General features: G+C 36.7%; 3 protein-coding genes across 3 annotated transcripts; 2 read left to right on the top strand and 1 right to left on the bottom strand.

Annotated features, from left to right (window-relative positions):
• Positions 1–472: 472 nt before the first annotated feature.
• On the bottom strand, positions 473–4,299 carry LOC141839735 (ubiquitin-conjugating enzyme E2 32-like). Its single transcript, XM_074727553.1, has 5 exons — positions 4,112–4,299; positions 3,524–3,655; positions 3,343–3,427; positions 1,189–1,352; positions 473–1,106 (listed from the first exon to the last, which is right to left on the bottom strand). Exons 1-5 carry the CDS (start codon positions 4,220–4,222, stop codon positions 654–656), a joined length of 945 nt encoding a protein of 314 aa, XP_074583654.1. The 5' UTR covers positions 4,223–4,299; the 3' UTR covers positions 473–653.
• Positions 4,300–6,402: 2,103 nt separating this feature from the next.
• LOC141840284 (uncharacterized) lies at positions 6,403–6,896 on the top strand. The gene has a single exon (XM_074728224.1). The coding sequence runs from the start codon at positions 6,441–6,443 to the stop codon at positions 6,894–6,896; it is 456 nt and encodes a 151-aa protein (XP_074584325.1). The 5' UTR covers positions 6,403–6,440.
• A 1,283-nt stretch (positions 6,897–8,179) lies between these two features.
• On the top strand, positions 8,180–15,504 carry LOC141841379 (uncharacterized). Its single transcript, XM_074729542.1, has 2 exons — positions 8,180–8,387; positions 12,029–15,504. Exon 2 carries the CDS (start codon positions 12,151–12,153, stop codon positions 15,136–15,138), a length of 2,988 nt encoding a protein of 995 aa, XP_074585643.1. The 5' UTR covers positions 8,180–8,387; positions 12,029–12,150; the 3' UTR covers positions 15,139–15,504.
• Positions 15,505–15,743: the final 239 nt, after the last annotated feature.

Here is a 15,743-nt window from a genome sequence, read left to right on the forward strand (position 1 = left end):
AAGATCGTCTAAACAAACCGCTCGAAGATGAGCCGAGTCTATGTTGGTTGAGACATTTGCGATCAATTATCGGTCATTCAGTGCTTGGTTTGGACATGGACAAAGACCATAAACTGCCTAAGAAAAATACACTTTCTTCTTAGAAGCATGCTCTCCTACTCTGTCTAATTCATATCGATTTGGGTTCTTAGTCGATTGATCAAACCACCAAGTCTCCTGCTTCTCCACTGTGAGACTTCTTCAAGTAGAACCATTTGCTTATTGCCAAGTGCAGGACAAGCCACAAAGGAATCATGGCAATGGATTTTTGTCATGGAGAATCCATCGCCATGAATCAGACGAACTAAACGATTCTAGCAATCCGAGGTCCAAATGAATGTATGGGGCAAACCGGGTGAGCCGATCTAGTAGGACCGGGTGAACAAGACAATAAACTTTTGACAAGAATTACTGCGACTATAGGAGTACGATGTTTGATCGAACAGAATGCCTAGAGGATATGTTGTTTATATGACAATTTATCCACATTCGTATGACTATAAGTATAAACATTTTATCGGAGTGAAAACAAAGGTGAAAGAGTTCTGTTCCATAGGTAATCATCGTCGAGGCAGGCTGTCATAAGATCTATCCATGCCGCATCCGAATGCATCCTATCCATCAAGCCCGTACGACCGCAGGAGCTTTTTCGCTACGAGTACAAGGATAGCAATAGTCAGTCCGATGGCAGCATAAGTAAACATGCGGTCGTCAACAAGTGGCTTCTGAACTCTAGAGTCATGTTCCACAGGCACAGGCTGCTCATTCAGCAATGTAGCCGGTGCTCTTCTCGTCAGCCTTACTCCTGCGCTGAAGCTGAGTCTTACCGAACCAGCTGCAGCATTGACCTGCAATTCGCGAACATCCTCGACTACCCTGTCAGGTTCTGGAGCATGAGGTTCCTGTGTTGGAGCTGCAGCATCAGAGCTAATAGGATCTGCTTGGGTGTCTTCGATCAAAGTATTAGCAAAGCCTCCACCCAATGCAGTATATGGTTCTCCATCCGCCGTCGAGGATGTAGGCAACTCAGGAACAGGGGGAGCTTTGCCAAGCAAGTATTGGTGAATCTATGTCAACGCGCAAGAATCACTAACATTAGATCAAGTATTGAAGCCTACGATAAAAAGGATATGAGATGCTCGAAGTTACTTCATCTATGAGTTTCTGCCTCTCTGGACTACCAAATCTTGGAGCTTCTTCGCGCGACTTAATTGCTAGCGCTTTCCTTTCTACCTTGGTGTAGTCTAGTGATCCTAATGCCCCATCAGGATTTGTTGGCATGAAGGCAATCAATGCTAACAATGCTGTCCGAACTGAAACCCACAAAAAAGAAAAAGGACATGATTCAGTTAATATCTGACCGAAAAATGTGGCACACTAGACATATTATGAATTGGCATGTCTACTTCGAGTATCCAACATTTATATAGTGTGTGACTGTGGATCGAAGTGTTTGGCACCGTCGTTACAAAAATAGTTTAACAAGTAATTAATGAGATATGTGCACACTCAAAGTGTCAATGTAGAATGTGGTGTTCTGACATGGGTACAATTCAAGGATTGTGCTATATCGAAAAGATATTTACATGCAAAACTCTTCCAAAAATTTACAGAATAACAGTAAGATGATGATGATTCTTTATTAGCAGTAGGATTTTAGCATGACACTGCAAAATTCGTGAAAAAATAGCAACCAGAAAGACACCAGCTTGCGTGACCAGCAAAGTGATCATTAACATACTGACTCAGGAGCAAGTTGATGCATTAAATTCAAGTTTCCAACCTAACAGACAAAAGTTTCATCTTGTGACTTGACATTAACAACATGATTATGATATTTTTAAGAGTCATATCAACCATAATCCATACCGGTGAATTGCACTATAGTTTTAACTTAAACTATAAAAAGAGGATCACAGACAAACTTAATCAGAGTTATTATTACCTCATCAAACTCCATTGAAGGGTCAAACAACTTAAATTCGAATGTAGGTTTTACATGTTGTTATAAGACGAGCAAATGCCAAATAACATACTAAAAACTCAAGGAAATTATTTACAAACCCAAAATTAAGACTAGACTATGAAAAATCGGTGCTGCACTACATTGTTGACTAGCGTGATGAGCTTGGTAGAAACAAACTGAGAGTTATTTTTATAGGAGTTAAAGTTCGCAACATGGGTCTAGAATAAACCGGAAGATATTTAGCATGTTTTTAATCACACAAACAGATTATCTCTAAAGAGTGCTATGAGGAAAACTCTTCCAAAAATTTATCCAATAACAGTAAGCTATGGTTTTTTTTCCTCGGTGCAAGATTTTTAACCTCTTGGCATACAAGTTATTTCGCACTCTGCATGATCCATGACCAAAATAGAGCCCAGCAGCAGTAAAGCAATCATTCACAAACTCTAGAGCAAATTGATACTGACACTAAATTTGAACCTCCAAGCTTTTGAAAAATATCGCATATTTACTGAGTCATTGCTCAATTTAACAGAAAATTTTCATACTATGACTTTGGCATCAAGAGCATGATCATGACAGAGTTACATCACACATTTCCCATATTGATGTAAAATGCTAGACAACACAAGTGCTATAAATTAGCTTAATTTTAAAATATAAACAAAAAACAGTTTCAAAAGAACTTAGTCCAACAGGATAACTATCATCACTCAAACTCCACTTATGAGTTAAATTCATGAATGTCACCACATTTTTTGTCATAGGGCAACAAAATGCCAAATAACATACTGAAAGCTGAAGGAAATTACTTTGGCACTAGGCTCGTGTAATCTGCTAACCCAAAATTAAGAGCAGATTATGAAAAACTGGTGCAGCCCTTAGGGTGGGTTATAAATGAACAGAATGTTCATAACCAAGCTTGAAGATGGCTTGGTAGGAGCTTGTTTAATGATTGTTCTCTATAAATGTCAATTTTTACCAGAAAATAGAAGCATGATCCAATAGAATTTAATTTGATCTATGCCGTAACATTGCCAAAATTATCTTAATCGTCACTAAAAGAAAACATATCTTTGTGATGATATGATTCATGCCAAGTCCAATAGCAAGCTTCTACCAGAACTTCTGACAAACGGAAAACCAAAAATCAAACTGCTACACATGTGATGATAGATTTAGAAGAAAAAAAATCATATACCAATGGTTGTCTAAATTATTGTCAGTTTAAATGTCCATCTTTGCTTCATTATGATACAATTAAAAATACCAAACAGACATGATGAATTAACTAAACCAGTAATATAATGCAACATATGGAGACATATCGAGCTCACCACTCCATGAAGGTTGCCAGTGTTCAGGATGATGATTTGATATGCTTAAGCAAATCTTCGTCTGTGTTTCAAATCGACCATTTGGCTGGTATATAAAAAAGAGAGTAAATCAGTTGGAAAAAGGATAGCACGAAAAATGCATAAAGATTCTCATCATAGATCATATGAAGAATAAGCTTACTGTAAGCAACATGAAAGAAGGAGGCTTAAAAGGGTAATCTGCAGGTAGCTGGATCCTTCCATGATAAATCCCACCCTCAAACTCTGAATCACGAGGGCCAAGTATAGCAAACTGCCACTCAAAAATATTTTCCTAGTAACAGATTGAAAACGAAACAAATGAGAAAAACTAAAGATGCCTATGAGATATACCACATTCAAGTACTCCAACAAGCGCTTAATGCAATTTAAATACACACAAATCTAAACCTTTTACAATAACAAGTAAATTCCTTACATTCAGCGATTAATATTCAATCAAAGAACCGTTTTTTAAAAATAAAATGCAGAAATCATCCCAAAATATAAAGGGGGAAAACATGCTAGTAGGACAGGAAATGCAAGATAACGAATCATCCCCGAATCAATGGAGTGATTTCACAGTTAATTCGGATCAGATCACCCAAAATCCAAGCATCAGAGGCGAAATCTCGAAAGTTGCTGATCATAGAGTAGATAAGGCAGAGATCTAATTCATCTGAACCACATCAAGAAGAGCAGTGAATGCAAGGATAGGGTTAGGGTTAGTATTGCGAATTGGAGTGATCACCTCGAGCGGCAGGCTCATGAACTCATCGGAAGGGTTGGAACGAAGCTCCTTCAACTCCTGGAGGATCCGCTTCACCGCAGGGTTCTTGCAGTTGTACTTATCCTCCGCCATGCCCACCGGAAAATGTATTTGACGAATCAACGTCGCCCTCTGTCGGTGACGATCGCCGGCGTCGCGACTCCGCGGAGCGAATGAGGCGGAGGGCTGAAATGGAGCTGACCACGCGTTTTCCTGACTCCTGTCCGTCCGGATCCACTCGCTGGAACGGACACGTGGCGCTACGTAATCCTCTTGATTACGCCGACGAGATGGAGTTACCCTCTTCGGAGATTTTTTTTCCATTTTGGGAAAACTCTTTTTCCCTTTTAATTTTATAAGTGAAAATAATTAAATTAAATATTATAAGCCCAACTGATTTTAGTTACTACTTTTGGAAAAAAAATATACGGTTTAAGCGCTTACTTTTAATCGAATCGTCTTTCTATAAAAATCATCAAATGTGAATATTTTATTTTAAGAATACTTTTATTTTCAATACCATTATAATAGTTACGATTATCTACTAATAAAATATAATATTTCATTAATCAAAATTATTATACATAAAATATTATTATATTAAAATATTATTTATTAATTTAATTAAAATTATTTTAAAATTTTTATAGCAACTATTTAATCGATCTCATCTAGTGGGATAATATTTAATTATTATTATATATAACAACTACTTAGTAGTTGCTATACTACCATAACAATTAATATAATATTATTATAATATTGTAACAGCTATCTAATTAATTGTTATAATTACATAATAAGATAACTACTACAACTGTCATAACAGCTAATATAATATTATAACAGTTATTAAATAACTGCTATAAAAAAATTAAAATGGTTTTGAATAAGTTAAAATAATTTTGATGAAATGTAAATAATTTTAACTAATTTATTAAAAAATATTTGATATAATAATATTCTATATATAGTAATTTTAATTAGAATAAAAATGTTATAGTAACTACGAGTTGTTGTTATACTTTGTATTAGTTAATCGTAATTGCTATAATAATTTTAATAATAAAGATAATATTCTTGAGATAAATTATAGAAGGGAGTGTTCATTTGACTATTTTATAAAAAGAGTACTCATTTGATGATTTATTAAATGTAGGATGTTCTTTTATTTTTTGTTCAAAAATATATATACATTTGACAATTATAGATATCCTAAATTCGTGCAAAATGCGTATTCATTACATTCGTATGATTCCCCGAATCTATTTATGCCATTTCCTTTAATTTTAAGGATTATCATTAATAAATATTTTAAATATCATTATTGCTAGTGATTTCCTAAACATTTAAAAATTAAAGTTTTTTATGATTAACATACATTTTGTTTAAAAAAATATTTTAAAATAAATTTTAAATTCATATGCAGTGTCTTAACACAATGATAAAATTACTGTCATATGACTTAGAGTTTAACAATTCGAGTCTCAAAATAGTTTCTTACAAAATAAAATAAAATTACGTATAATAGATCCTTCTCCGAAATCCCATATTAATAAACATTCCCTGCACCGAACTATCATTAATAAATAGGCATGGTCAGTTCCACAACTATTATAAGGAGGTAAATCGGCCACGACGGAAGAGGATATTGTCTCAGTTTCATGAAGATTCGAACCTTTGCCCTCTTCTGCAAGTCTGTTTTATCGTAACTAACTTAGCTATGCCCAGGGGCGGAGCTAGGATTTTTACCAAGGGGGGGCCATTTTACGTCCCCAGGCGCCCCCAGCGCCTCCCTGTAGCTCCGCCCTTGGCTATAATGTATGGTTTTGTTCCTTGTGAATTGTTAGATAACAAGTATTTTTTGTTTTAATAAAAAAATATTTTTTATTTAGATTCAACTATAATAAATATCTTTGTAATAGATGTCGTTGTAATTAATATTTTTGGTGAAAATAATAACTAGAATATGTTTTTTTAATTTATTTGTATGATACTTTAGGTATCACACAAAATTATTTTAAACTTTTTGTTCAAATTACGAGGATATCATTAATGCGATCACGTGTGATGCGTGAATAATGACTTCGCTTAAATTTTATTTCAACTTAAACCCCTTATGAAGCTAAAACATCTCGATTTGTCCACTCGTTGACAAAAATATCCTTTTTATTTTGTTAATTAGCTAGTCTCCTCCCAATCTCATTGCTTCCAGGAGGAAGCAGCAGCCAGTGCTCCGGCGGTGACGGCACAACCTCAGCCCGGCCCTATAAAGCTCCCAACTCCCTTCCTTCTCCTATCGATCAGCGACATGGAGGAAATACTTAGTGCCCATCGCAAGTGCCTCGGCCGGTCGATCGCCAAGAAGAAGCCCGTCAAGGTCGTCTACATCTCCAACCCCATGGCCATGAGGGTCACCGCCAGTGCCGCTACCTTCCACGCCCTCGTGCAGAAGCTCACCGGCCGGGACTCCGACGTCGACGCCATTGCTTCCGCCGCCTCTGTCGCCGAACCGCTGTCGGCTTTGTCGCGGCCGTCCGACGGCACTACTGGATCGACGACGACGTCGATGTCAGTGGATCCCTGCAACAGTTTGGTGGCTCCAAGCGAAGTGTTCGGCGGGGGCTTCGACGCGCAGATACTGGAGAACTTTTGGAGATTCTTCACCGGGGCAGGGGGGCGACCGCCCCCAGGCGCCCCCACTGTGGCTCCGCCACTGGCTATGCCTCGGGGGCAAAAAAAATACATGATCAACAAACCTTATTGAATAAAGACAATTAATAGCCTTAGATACTTTAGAAAGAGATAGATCCGCTATCTCAATAACCCCCTAGAGTTGGTTCTATGAATATAGAGGGAGGTTCATGCAAGTAGATAGGTGTTAGACGCATGACGAGATCGACCCCAGATCATCACCTCCTGGAATCGACCCCTGACATTACACCAGTAATACTATACATCCATCGTCAGTGCTATGCTATGGAAGCGCCTTAGATACTTTAGATTTTATATTAAATGTGCATTATTGAACTTGAGTTTGTAAATAATATTTTTATTATAATTTTGAGACTAAAGGTACTTAATGATCTTAAAAATGTTTAGGTTCATGTTGAATGCTCTTTTTTTAAAATATAATCCAGTGTTAATCGTAGAGGTGGATGGACCGACTTTACATACCGCCCATTAGTATAAATCTAAATTACATATATACTCTTCGTTCATGAATTTTAGATTCTTATTAAAATATATTTCACACCTTTGATAATTTTTTATTCAATTCAAAAAATATATCATATTGTCTCATTATTAGGAGGCACGTCAACTTCTTAATACTCCTATGAATCTTATAGATTCTAGGATCATTTATTAAATATATACCTTTTTGATAATTTTATTGAGTTTGTAAAAGCACATTTATACAAAAAGCACAATCAATTAAAAGCGCAATCAATTGCTAATTAAGTAAAAATAGTTTAGATGCCCCGTAAGTGCTATGTTGATACAACACTTAAAAGAATAATAAAATGATTAAGGTTCGAATCTTAAATAAATGAATATCTTAAAGGTTGAGTTCTGAATATATAAATTATGCTTTAAATTTATTCAAGAGACGAATGAGAAAAAAAAATTATCTACACGAATGAAATTTGAACACTTAAATTATAAAAAGAAATGATCTAGATAGATAAAGATCTTTAGACAAGAATGTGTTCTTATGCTATAAAATTGTATGACATATGAAAACTAATAATAAATCCGATAATCTCTAACATTATAATATTTTTTAAATATATTTTGCTAAAAATCTATTTAGATATATTTGTCATATCATTAAAAGATTCTAAAGCTACAAAAAATATTTTATTAAAAGTTTGATTTAATTTTTAATTTTGAAATAAATGTGCTAATTGGGCCGACCTCCGGCCCAGCCGAACTGTCGACCGGCCAGATGGCACGTCTAATCGTACGGTCGGGAATAAAAATAAAATCTATAATTATCATTAATACATGAAAAATGACGAGAGAGAGAGAGAGAGAGAGAGAGGAGAGAAGAGAGAGAAAGAGGCTTCGCCCAGAGCACCGCACAGCAGGCGCCGTAGAAAGTTAGGGTTCGTAGACGAGAGGAGGATCGATAGGAGAAGAGAGAGAGAGAGAGAGAGAGGCGGAAGGAGAGACGGAGTTCCTTGTTGCCTTCCTCTTCTTCTTCCGTGCCCGGATTGGACTCTAGGGTTTTGTCCTCGTCGGCGCCTTGGAAGAGGTAATCGCCTGGACTCCCTCCCCCTTTTCTCAATTTTTAAAGTGATGTCCTCTAATTTCCACCTTCAGCCTCGTTTTGATCCCGTTTGCGCTTTTCTGCCCCGATGATTTCATTTTAATTTGGTTTCGGCGGTGCGGGTTTTCTTTAGCGATTCCAGGGTAAATCGTGAGAGGCGGGCTTATTAACGGGTTATGTGTTTTTAGATCTCGTATTCCTGTTTTTAAGAATTTATTATCATCCTTTCGTTGCTTCCTAATTCGACGTGTTCCTTTTGTATTTTTTTTCTCGTTTCAAGGTAAGTTGATGTTAATCTCGTGTCTTGTAGTCGGCGGTTAGATATATTTTTGGTTTTTAGTTAGTTCTATTTAGAAACATTGTTGTTTTTAGTTGTTAAAATTGGACATTTGAACCGATTTAACTTAGTTCTTATCGATGTTTGTTTGATTGCTAATGGTTGGTAAGATCGCTAGGTTTGTGTGAGCTTATTTGTTAGTAGGAAATCTTCATTTGATCGGATTTGTCGCGTGCAATTTATTTGCTTTTGCTATATTATATTCTAGGCATACAATCTTATTGTACCGGAAGCCTCTTTTTGTGGTCTTACCTTATTTTTATGTAAATATTACTGACCATTAGAAGGATGCATAGGAATTGGGATGATATCCTTGGTACTTGTGAATTTCTTCCATTTGCTTAAAATACGTGTTATGATCTCATGGATTTGTTGAAACTATTGTAGCATTTCTGCATCTTAGCACATCCTCACCCCTATATGAGCAAACACAATCGGAGGTCTCTCACCCTGTGAAAGCTGCCTAAGCAACAGATATTGCACTGCTAGATATCTAGTTTTCATTAACACTCTGATTCCCTGTCCTCACCCTCAGCATTTGTCTCACTCGAGTGCACCCAAAATCCTCTGGTATTCCATGGTTTCCAGATGATTGTTTTTTAAAAAAAAGAATTCTACTATTGATTCTTATCCTAGGGCCATGGAAATCCAAGAAATTGATCAAAATCAAATCATACTCAGCTAATTCCTTTCCATCTTGGCTGATTAGGGGATTTTAATTTCATTCCAACCAGTCGTTCAGGGGATTTTGACCATTTATTCTTCCTTATCTCCTAGAGTCAATGCAGACGTGTGAGAAATTGACCAAAATTGAATTAGACTTGGCCAATTTTGAGCCAACTCACCCTATATAGGTTATAGTTGATTGAGTTTTCATACTATTGTCTCATGATATCTGAGTTAGTAAGGACTTGCATCGATAAGTTTGCTTTAATTGGCATCCTGGTGTTGTAGTTGGGTTGGGTCTTTGCAATCATGACCCAATGGTTGAAAAAATTAAACATATCCTATTTGTATGCAACGTAATTATTTGTTTTTAAAAAAATCAACTTATATGACCTTTGGACTAGCATCATATACTGTTGTGGCAATCATATGTTAACCTTTCAATGAGTTTTAATGGCTTAAGTTGGTAATCGATATGCAAGAAGAATAATCTGCTAAAACACTTGTTAGAAATTTGTAGGTATATGTGTAAATATCTTTTCTTTTTCTGGAACCAACTAGGTGTTGTCTTATGTCTAATGCTTAGTGTTTAATCTAATAACTGTGGCTATTGATTTATTAAATTAAACTTGGTTTAATTGTTTACATTTGGTTTGAAATTAAGTCTGAGTTTAGTAATGATTGTTCAAATTAAATCTAATTGAGTTAAATAAGGATCTATTTGAATCCCCTAATCGACAGACTAGGATCAAATTGATTAGGCTTTGATTTGGATATGAAATGGAATCTGACTTAGCTTGAACCAAACCAATTTAGGTTAATTTTGAGCCAAATTGAAGCAATGTTGGTTAATTTGAATTTGCTCTAATTGATTTTGATCTTTTTAATAATTCATATAATTTATCTAGATCATTTGCATAAAATGCAAATATATGCTTGTTTCCTCGATGTTTAATTATATTGTGTTCTTGTACGGCTTTTGGTTATATCATGCAATATCATTGATTGTTGTTGTTTTGTTTCATGTGGTGAAATCATATGATCCATGTTGATTAAGGTTGTTATAGTACATGCTATTGAGGTGTCATGTTGTTGCTAGTTGCATATCATTTTGATCTTTTACTAATTCACATAATGTATACATACTTCATTTGCATGTTGCATGATGAAATGCTAATACTAGTGGCCAATGCACGATGAATTTGTTGTAGCTCGTTGGTCATTAAGTCATGAAATCGTGGAATTTGTGATATGATATCATGTGTTGGTTGGTGCCTAAGGCTAATGATTACATTTTATGTATGCATTTCTTTAGTTTGGAGATGGGAGTCATAAGTGCCCACATAATATCTTACTAGATTGAGCTATTATATTGTGAGGCATCAATCTTGTATGTGGAGTGTTCGACACTATTGCATTAGTTTATTGTTAGTGCAATTGCTGGAGAATAGTTGCGTTAATTGTAGTGTTATTTGTTATAGTTATTCATAGCAGTTGTGTATTCATGAGTTGTATTGTCATGACACTTGATGATGATGGGTAAGCCACATTATTCATAGTACTGTTAATGCTTTCATGCCGATGATTAAGATGCATTATTACTAGGATTTTCAGAATGCACTTTTGATGGTAGTTGATAATCATGCACCTGGATTATTCTAATTCTCATGTTGGGTTCGAGTTTCAAGTGTGGATATCAAGATGGCTGGGTTTTAAGAGTTTTTGTGGTTTTCTAGGTTATTCTATCTTATCTTGCACTGAAGCTACTTTTGTTGTTGACATTGGTGTTACAGTTGCACTTTGTATAGGCAATTGACAATTTGTCTTTATCTTGTTGGAACATAATTAAACCTTATAAAACAACCAGTTGAACTAAAACTAAATCAAAATTATTAAGTTGGTTCAGCTTGGTTTGGTTCAAACCAAATTAATAAGAAATATTACTCATTTTCTATATTGACTACAGGAATCAAATCCCCTCATATCGTTATCTTATTCCATCAATTAATTCCATTAAAATAATTTGGGTTTGTAGGTTCAACTGAATTCACTAACTAGTGTAAAAGTAGTGAACTGAATATTTTGGTTTGATATGGTTCAGTTTTTCAGGATGAACCAAATTGTTCCCCAGCATAGACATTCAACACAATTTAATATTCTTATTTTCAGCACATTTATTTACTCGACAGAATATAATGATTGCTATTTTTTCCTGGTAATTGTTTTAGTGTTTAAGGTCTTTGATCCATATACTGTAGTATATTTCAGTATTTTGTGGTTGTTATCATATTTTGCAAATAAATATTGAGTTACTATTTGAGTTTATCTTTGAGCTCTGAGTGTATAATCCTCAGTTGACCCATGTACTGCCATAGCTGGGAGCTCGGTAGAATAGACTTGTACAGGTTTAATAAGTATACTCTAAGATTGTTTTCAAAAACTAACAAGATCATAAGAATGATTCAGTATTTACCACTTTGTTTTAATGTTCATTAATGAGTTTTGATAACGAAGTTGCAAAAGCAGTTGCCAGTGAATTTGAAAATGGATAATACTTGTTGATTTTTTTGGTTGTGCTATTTACTAATTTCTTTATTCTTCTATAAAACAACACTTTCATTAGGTATTTGAGAATTCAAATTACATTCTCATATTGCTACCGATGGTGATATGAACTTGGAGACAACATGGTCTGAGGAATTGTTCATTGAATCTTGCTTTTGCTCATTTATCTAGTGATTTAGAATGATGCTTGAGGACTTCTTTACTCTAACGGAGATGAGAGATGGACTCTCGAGCCTTGCTAGGGTTGAAGAGCTGATTTCCATGATTCAGAAACTAAATGATTCTTCTACAAGTAACTTGGGCGATGCAGCTAGGCAATGGTCTACAGTTGCTAGTGTTTTAGCAGCTACCAACCACAAGGAATGTCTTAATCAATTTGTCGAGCTAAATGGTCTTTCTTATCTGAAAAAATGGCTTCAAGAAGCGCTAGATAATTATACTGATGACAACGGAATCGTTGTGGAGGAATTGATCCTTTCATTATTGGCATCATGTGAGAAGCTTCCTGTGGATCCTGAAAAAACAAATGCGTCTGGATTTGGAGCAACTATTGAACTTCTCATGGATTATAGAAGCAGTAAAATTAAAGATAAGGCTAAGCTATTGCTCGATAGATTGAATCTTGCAAAGAAAGGTGATATTCATTTTGTTCAATCTGAACCAGCTGAGGAATTGCAGACTAGTGAAAATGGCCTGCATTCTGGAAATCCATCTGTCAGCATCCCTCCTTGCTCCATGCAATTTGGCGAAGACAAATGTGAAGTAGAATCTGCAAAAACTAAAGTGCAGGTCTCTAATGTCATAGGTTGCTCCCTTGATGCCCCAGATAAGGAGAGAGTTCCAACATGCAATCAAATTCTTTCTGTATCTTTGAATCTGATCGATTCAAATGCAGTTTTAGCAGAAATAAATTCATCTGGGGCACCACTTGTTTCGAACTCATGTCAGGAGAATTTATCTGTTACGAAAGAGCATTTTGTTTGCAATACAGAAGAAAAATGCACCACTGAAACTCGTTCGCAGTTTTGTCAGAAAGAAGATGCAGATGATCAGTGTGATGCAATAGGGTCGAAGGATGTTGCTGACAGTGTAAAAGAGATCCATATGAATATTACAGAAGTCAAACCAAGTAATTCCACTCAAAAAGAAACTGGTCATCATTCTTTAGCTTCTGTTTGTCCTCCATCCGAAGCAACATCTTTGGCTTCTGCAGAACCTACTGTCTCATCCAAATTGGATTCTTTCAACAGTGATTCTTCTGCATCTAAGGTAATGGAACATCAGCAAGTGGATTGGATTGCTGACTATGGGCCTGATAGGCATTTGATAAAAGTCGAGTCGTCCGTGCCAGCTGCAGATCTCACTGCTACTCTTCAAGATCATTCTGTCAATGCTAGCATCCCTAACGATATTAGTGATCCTCAGTTATCTACTCAGGAGGAAGCTGTCAGTAGTGTCATTATGGATCTTGAACGCGAGCTCAATTTTAAGAGTCGCAAAAATCATTTTTCAGTATCCTCTGATTTCTTAAAAGCTGTGGGAACAAAGGGCAATGAAGAGATCAGTCAAAGGTCTGGACCAGGTCTTGAATGTTTGGATGATGCGTTGGAAGTCGCAAGGCAAGTGGCTATAGCAGTGGAAAGAGAGGTGGTTGATTATAGAGAGGTCTCTTGTAGCTCACCCGATGTCAATTCCAGAGAAGCATCTGGTTCTCATAGCCCTGTTTCTGACGCACAGCAGGATGAACAAATGCCTGAGCAAGTTGATGGAAACAGTTCGTCTATTGTAAATGAGCATACTAGCTCATCGTCACCTGAGAAGGGATCAGAGATCACACAGAACATTAGTTCTGGACGAGAAAACTATGATCAAGATATAGTCTCGCCTGGGCCAAAAATTCCCTTGCAAGAATCATTTGGCAAGGCCATTTTGGACAGATGCACCTTTGATCTGAATGCAAATATTTGCAGCGATGAACCTGAGTGCTCAATGAAAAAATTGCCTATCAATGTGTCTGCTCCTGTTGCTGTTGTTGCTTCTTCCAAAGGAGCTCCGGAAATGCCTTCTTCTCTCCATTTTGGAGGTGAGATGGGGTGGAAGGGTTCTGCTGCTACCAGTGCTTTTCGACCAGCATCTCCTAGAAGAATTCCAGATGGTGAACGGACCTCCTCTGGTCCCAAGCAGAAGTCAATTTTTTTTGGAATTGATCTGAATGTAGCTGAGAGTGTCGATGAGGTTGCTGGTGACCCCACTTTGGTGAAAGAGTTGCCTGCATCCTCTAGTCTTCCATCTGGAGATTCATGTGTCGAAGTCGGTTCAAAGACTGAGATGCGGAATTGGGATCTTAATCGCCTTGGGGATGAGGACACCTCTGCACTTTTATTCCCATCGTTGAAATTGAATTTTCAAAATGGGGAACGGAGCCTATCTTCAGCTTCTTCTTCATCTTATAGACATTCTTCTTTTCGAGATTTTGACCTGAATGACAACCCTTCATCAGCAGATGCTGGTTCTCACAGTGTCATCCAATCAACAACGAAGGCTACTGAATCGTTTGGATGGAAAGCACCACATGAATCCGCCATCAAAATCATGGGAGCAGAAATATCTCTCACAAGGAAGGACAACGCTAACAAAGCACAGCAATTCTTCATACCAAATGGAATGATGCAAATGGAGCCTGCTATGTTTACCAGGCCATTGCTTCCTTGTCCTGGTGCATCAATCCCAGCTTATGCGTTTGGCGGCCTTCCACCTGGGCCTGCCATGTCGGTTCCTCCAACATATTATTCACCTGGAAACTTTTCCTACTTGGCCGAGACCAGAGGAATGATGGCACACTTACCGCAAGTTACCAGCTCGGGACTCGGCCTCTCAACCCCTAGGCCGTTTCACTTTGGTGCAGCTAATATGCACTATACTGCTGGTTTTGGTGGCGCACACCCTGGTTTTGACCTAAATAATGGGATGACACCGCCAGAGAGTGTGATCAGAGAAGGTGAGAGCCTCGATCATCATCATCATCCTTTGTTTGTGCAAGGACATAGAGGTTGGATGGAAGACCCTAGCCAGCCTTCTAGTTCTACAATTTCATTAAAGCGAAAAGAGCCAGATTCAGGTTGGGAGCTGCCTTTGAATGGCTACAAGTGGATGTCATCACGACCATGATTATTTTGATAAACCAACCAGCTTAAATAGTTAGTCGCTTACCCTTTTCGGCCCTCGAATACTAGGGCCAACTAGATAGTTGATGTGGCGATGACAAGATGATGAAACGAATAAGGTTTATAGATATAGTGGTAATGCGAAATTGATTTATCTGTAGGTTTTGGTTTTGGTTTGTTTATAACGAATGCAGCCTCCATTGTCATTGATTAGCAGTTGTTGTTCCAGCTGCATGGCAAGAGCCATGAGGCTTTTGATCATTCATTCCTTGGCTGTTGGTTTAGCACCTCAAGTCTTTTTCTCCATGAAAGTCCTTTCTTATTGCCAAATTTGTGCAGGATAGAGAATTCCTCATCGGCTTGAACTGTCATGTGCAGTTAATTCTATTAAGTTCTACCATGTGTATTCCTTCTTTTTTTTTTGTTCTTTTTTATTTTATTATATTGACAATAATTAATGTTGGACAAAAATTTAAAAAGATATTCTTTCTTATTGGAATTGTTAATAGGGCATTTCTTTTTATTTATTATCAAAAAGGTATTTTATCTTATCTCTGTGTATTTTATTTTTAAAATTGTTTTTAGTAATTATAAGATCATACTATTATA

The sequence above is a fragment of the Curcuma longa genome, chromosome 11, assembly GCF_044706935.1.
Source record: "Curcuma longa cultivar G26 ecotype Majalengka, Jawa Barat chromosome 11, ITB_CL_G26_1.1, whole genome shotgun sequence".
NCBI lineage: Eukaryota > Viridiplantae > Streptophyta > Magnoliopsida > Zingiberales > Zingiberaceae > Curcuma > Curcuma longa.

Coding starts and splice junctions, on each gene's coding strand:
- LOC141839735 (XM_074727553.1), bottom strand. CDS start 4,222: ATGGCGGAGGATAAGTACAACTGCAAGAACCCTGCGGTGAAGCGGATC. Junction 3,656..4,111: donor TCATGAGCCTGCCGCTCGAG/GTGATCACTCCA, acceptor ATCTGTTACTAG/GAAAATATTTTTGAGTGGCA. Junction 1,107..1,188: donor GGCAGAAACTCATAGATGAA/GTAACTTCGAGC, acceptor GCGTTGACATAG/ATTCACCAATACTTGCTTGG.
- LOC141840284 (XM_074728224.1), top strand. CDS start 6,441: ATGGAGGAAATACTTAGTGCCCATCGCAAGTGCCTCGGCCGGTCGATC.
- LOC141841379 (XM_074729542.1), top strand. CDS start 12,151: ATGATGCTTGAGGACTTCTTTACTCTAACGGAGATGAGAGATGGACTC.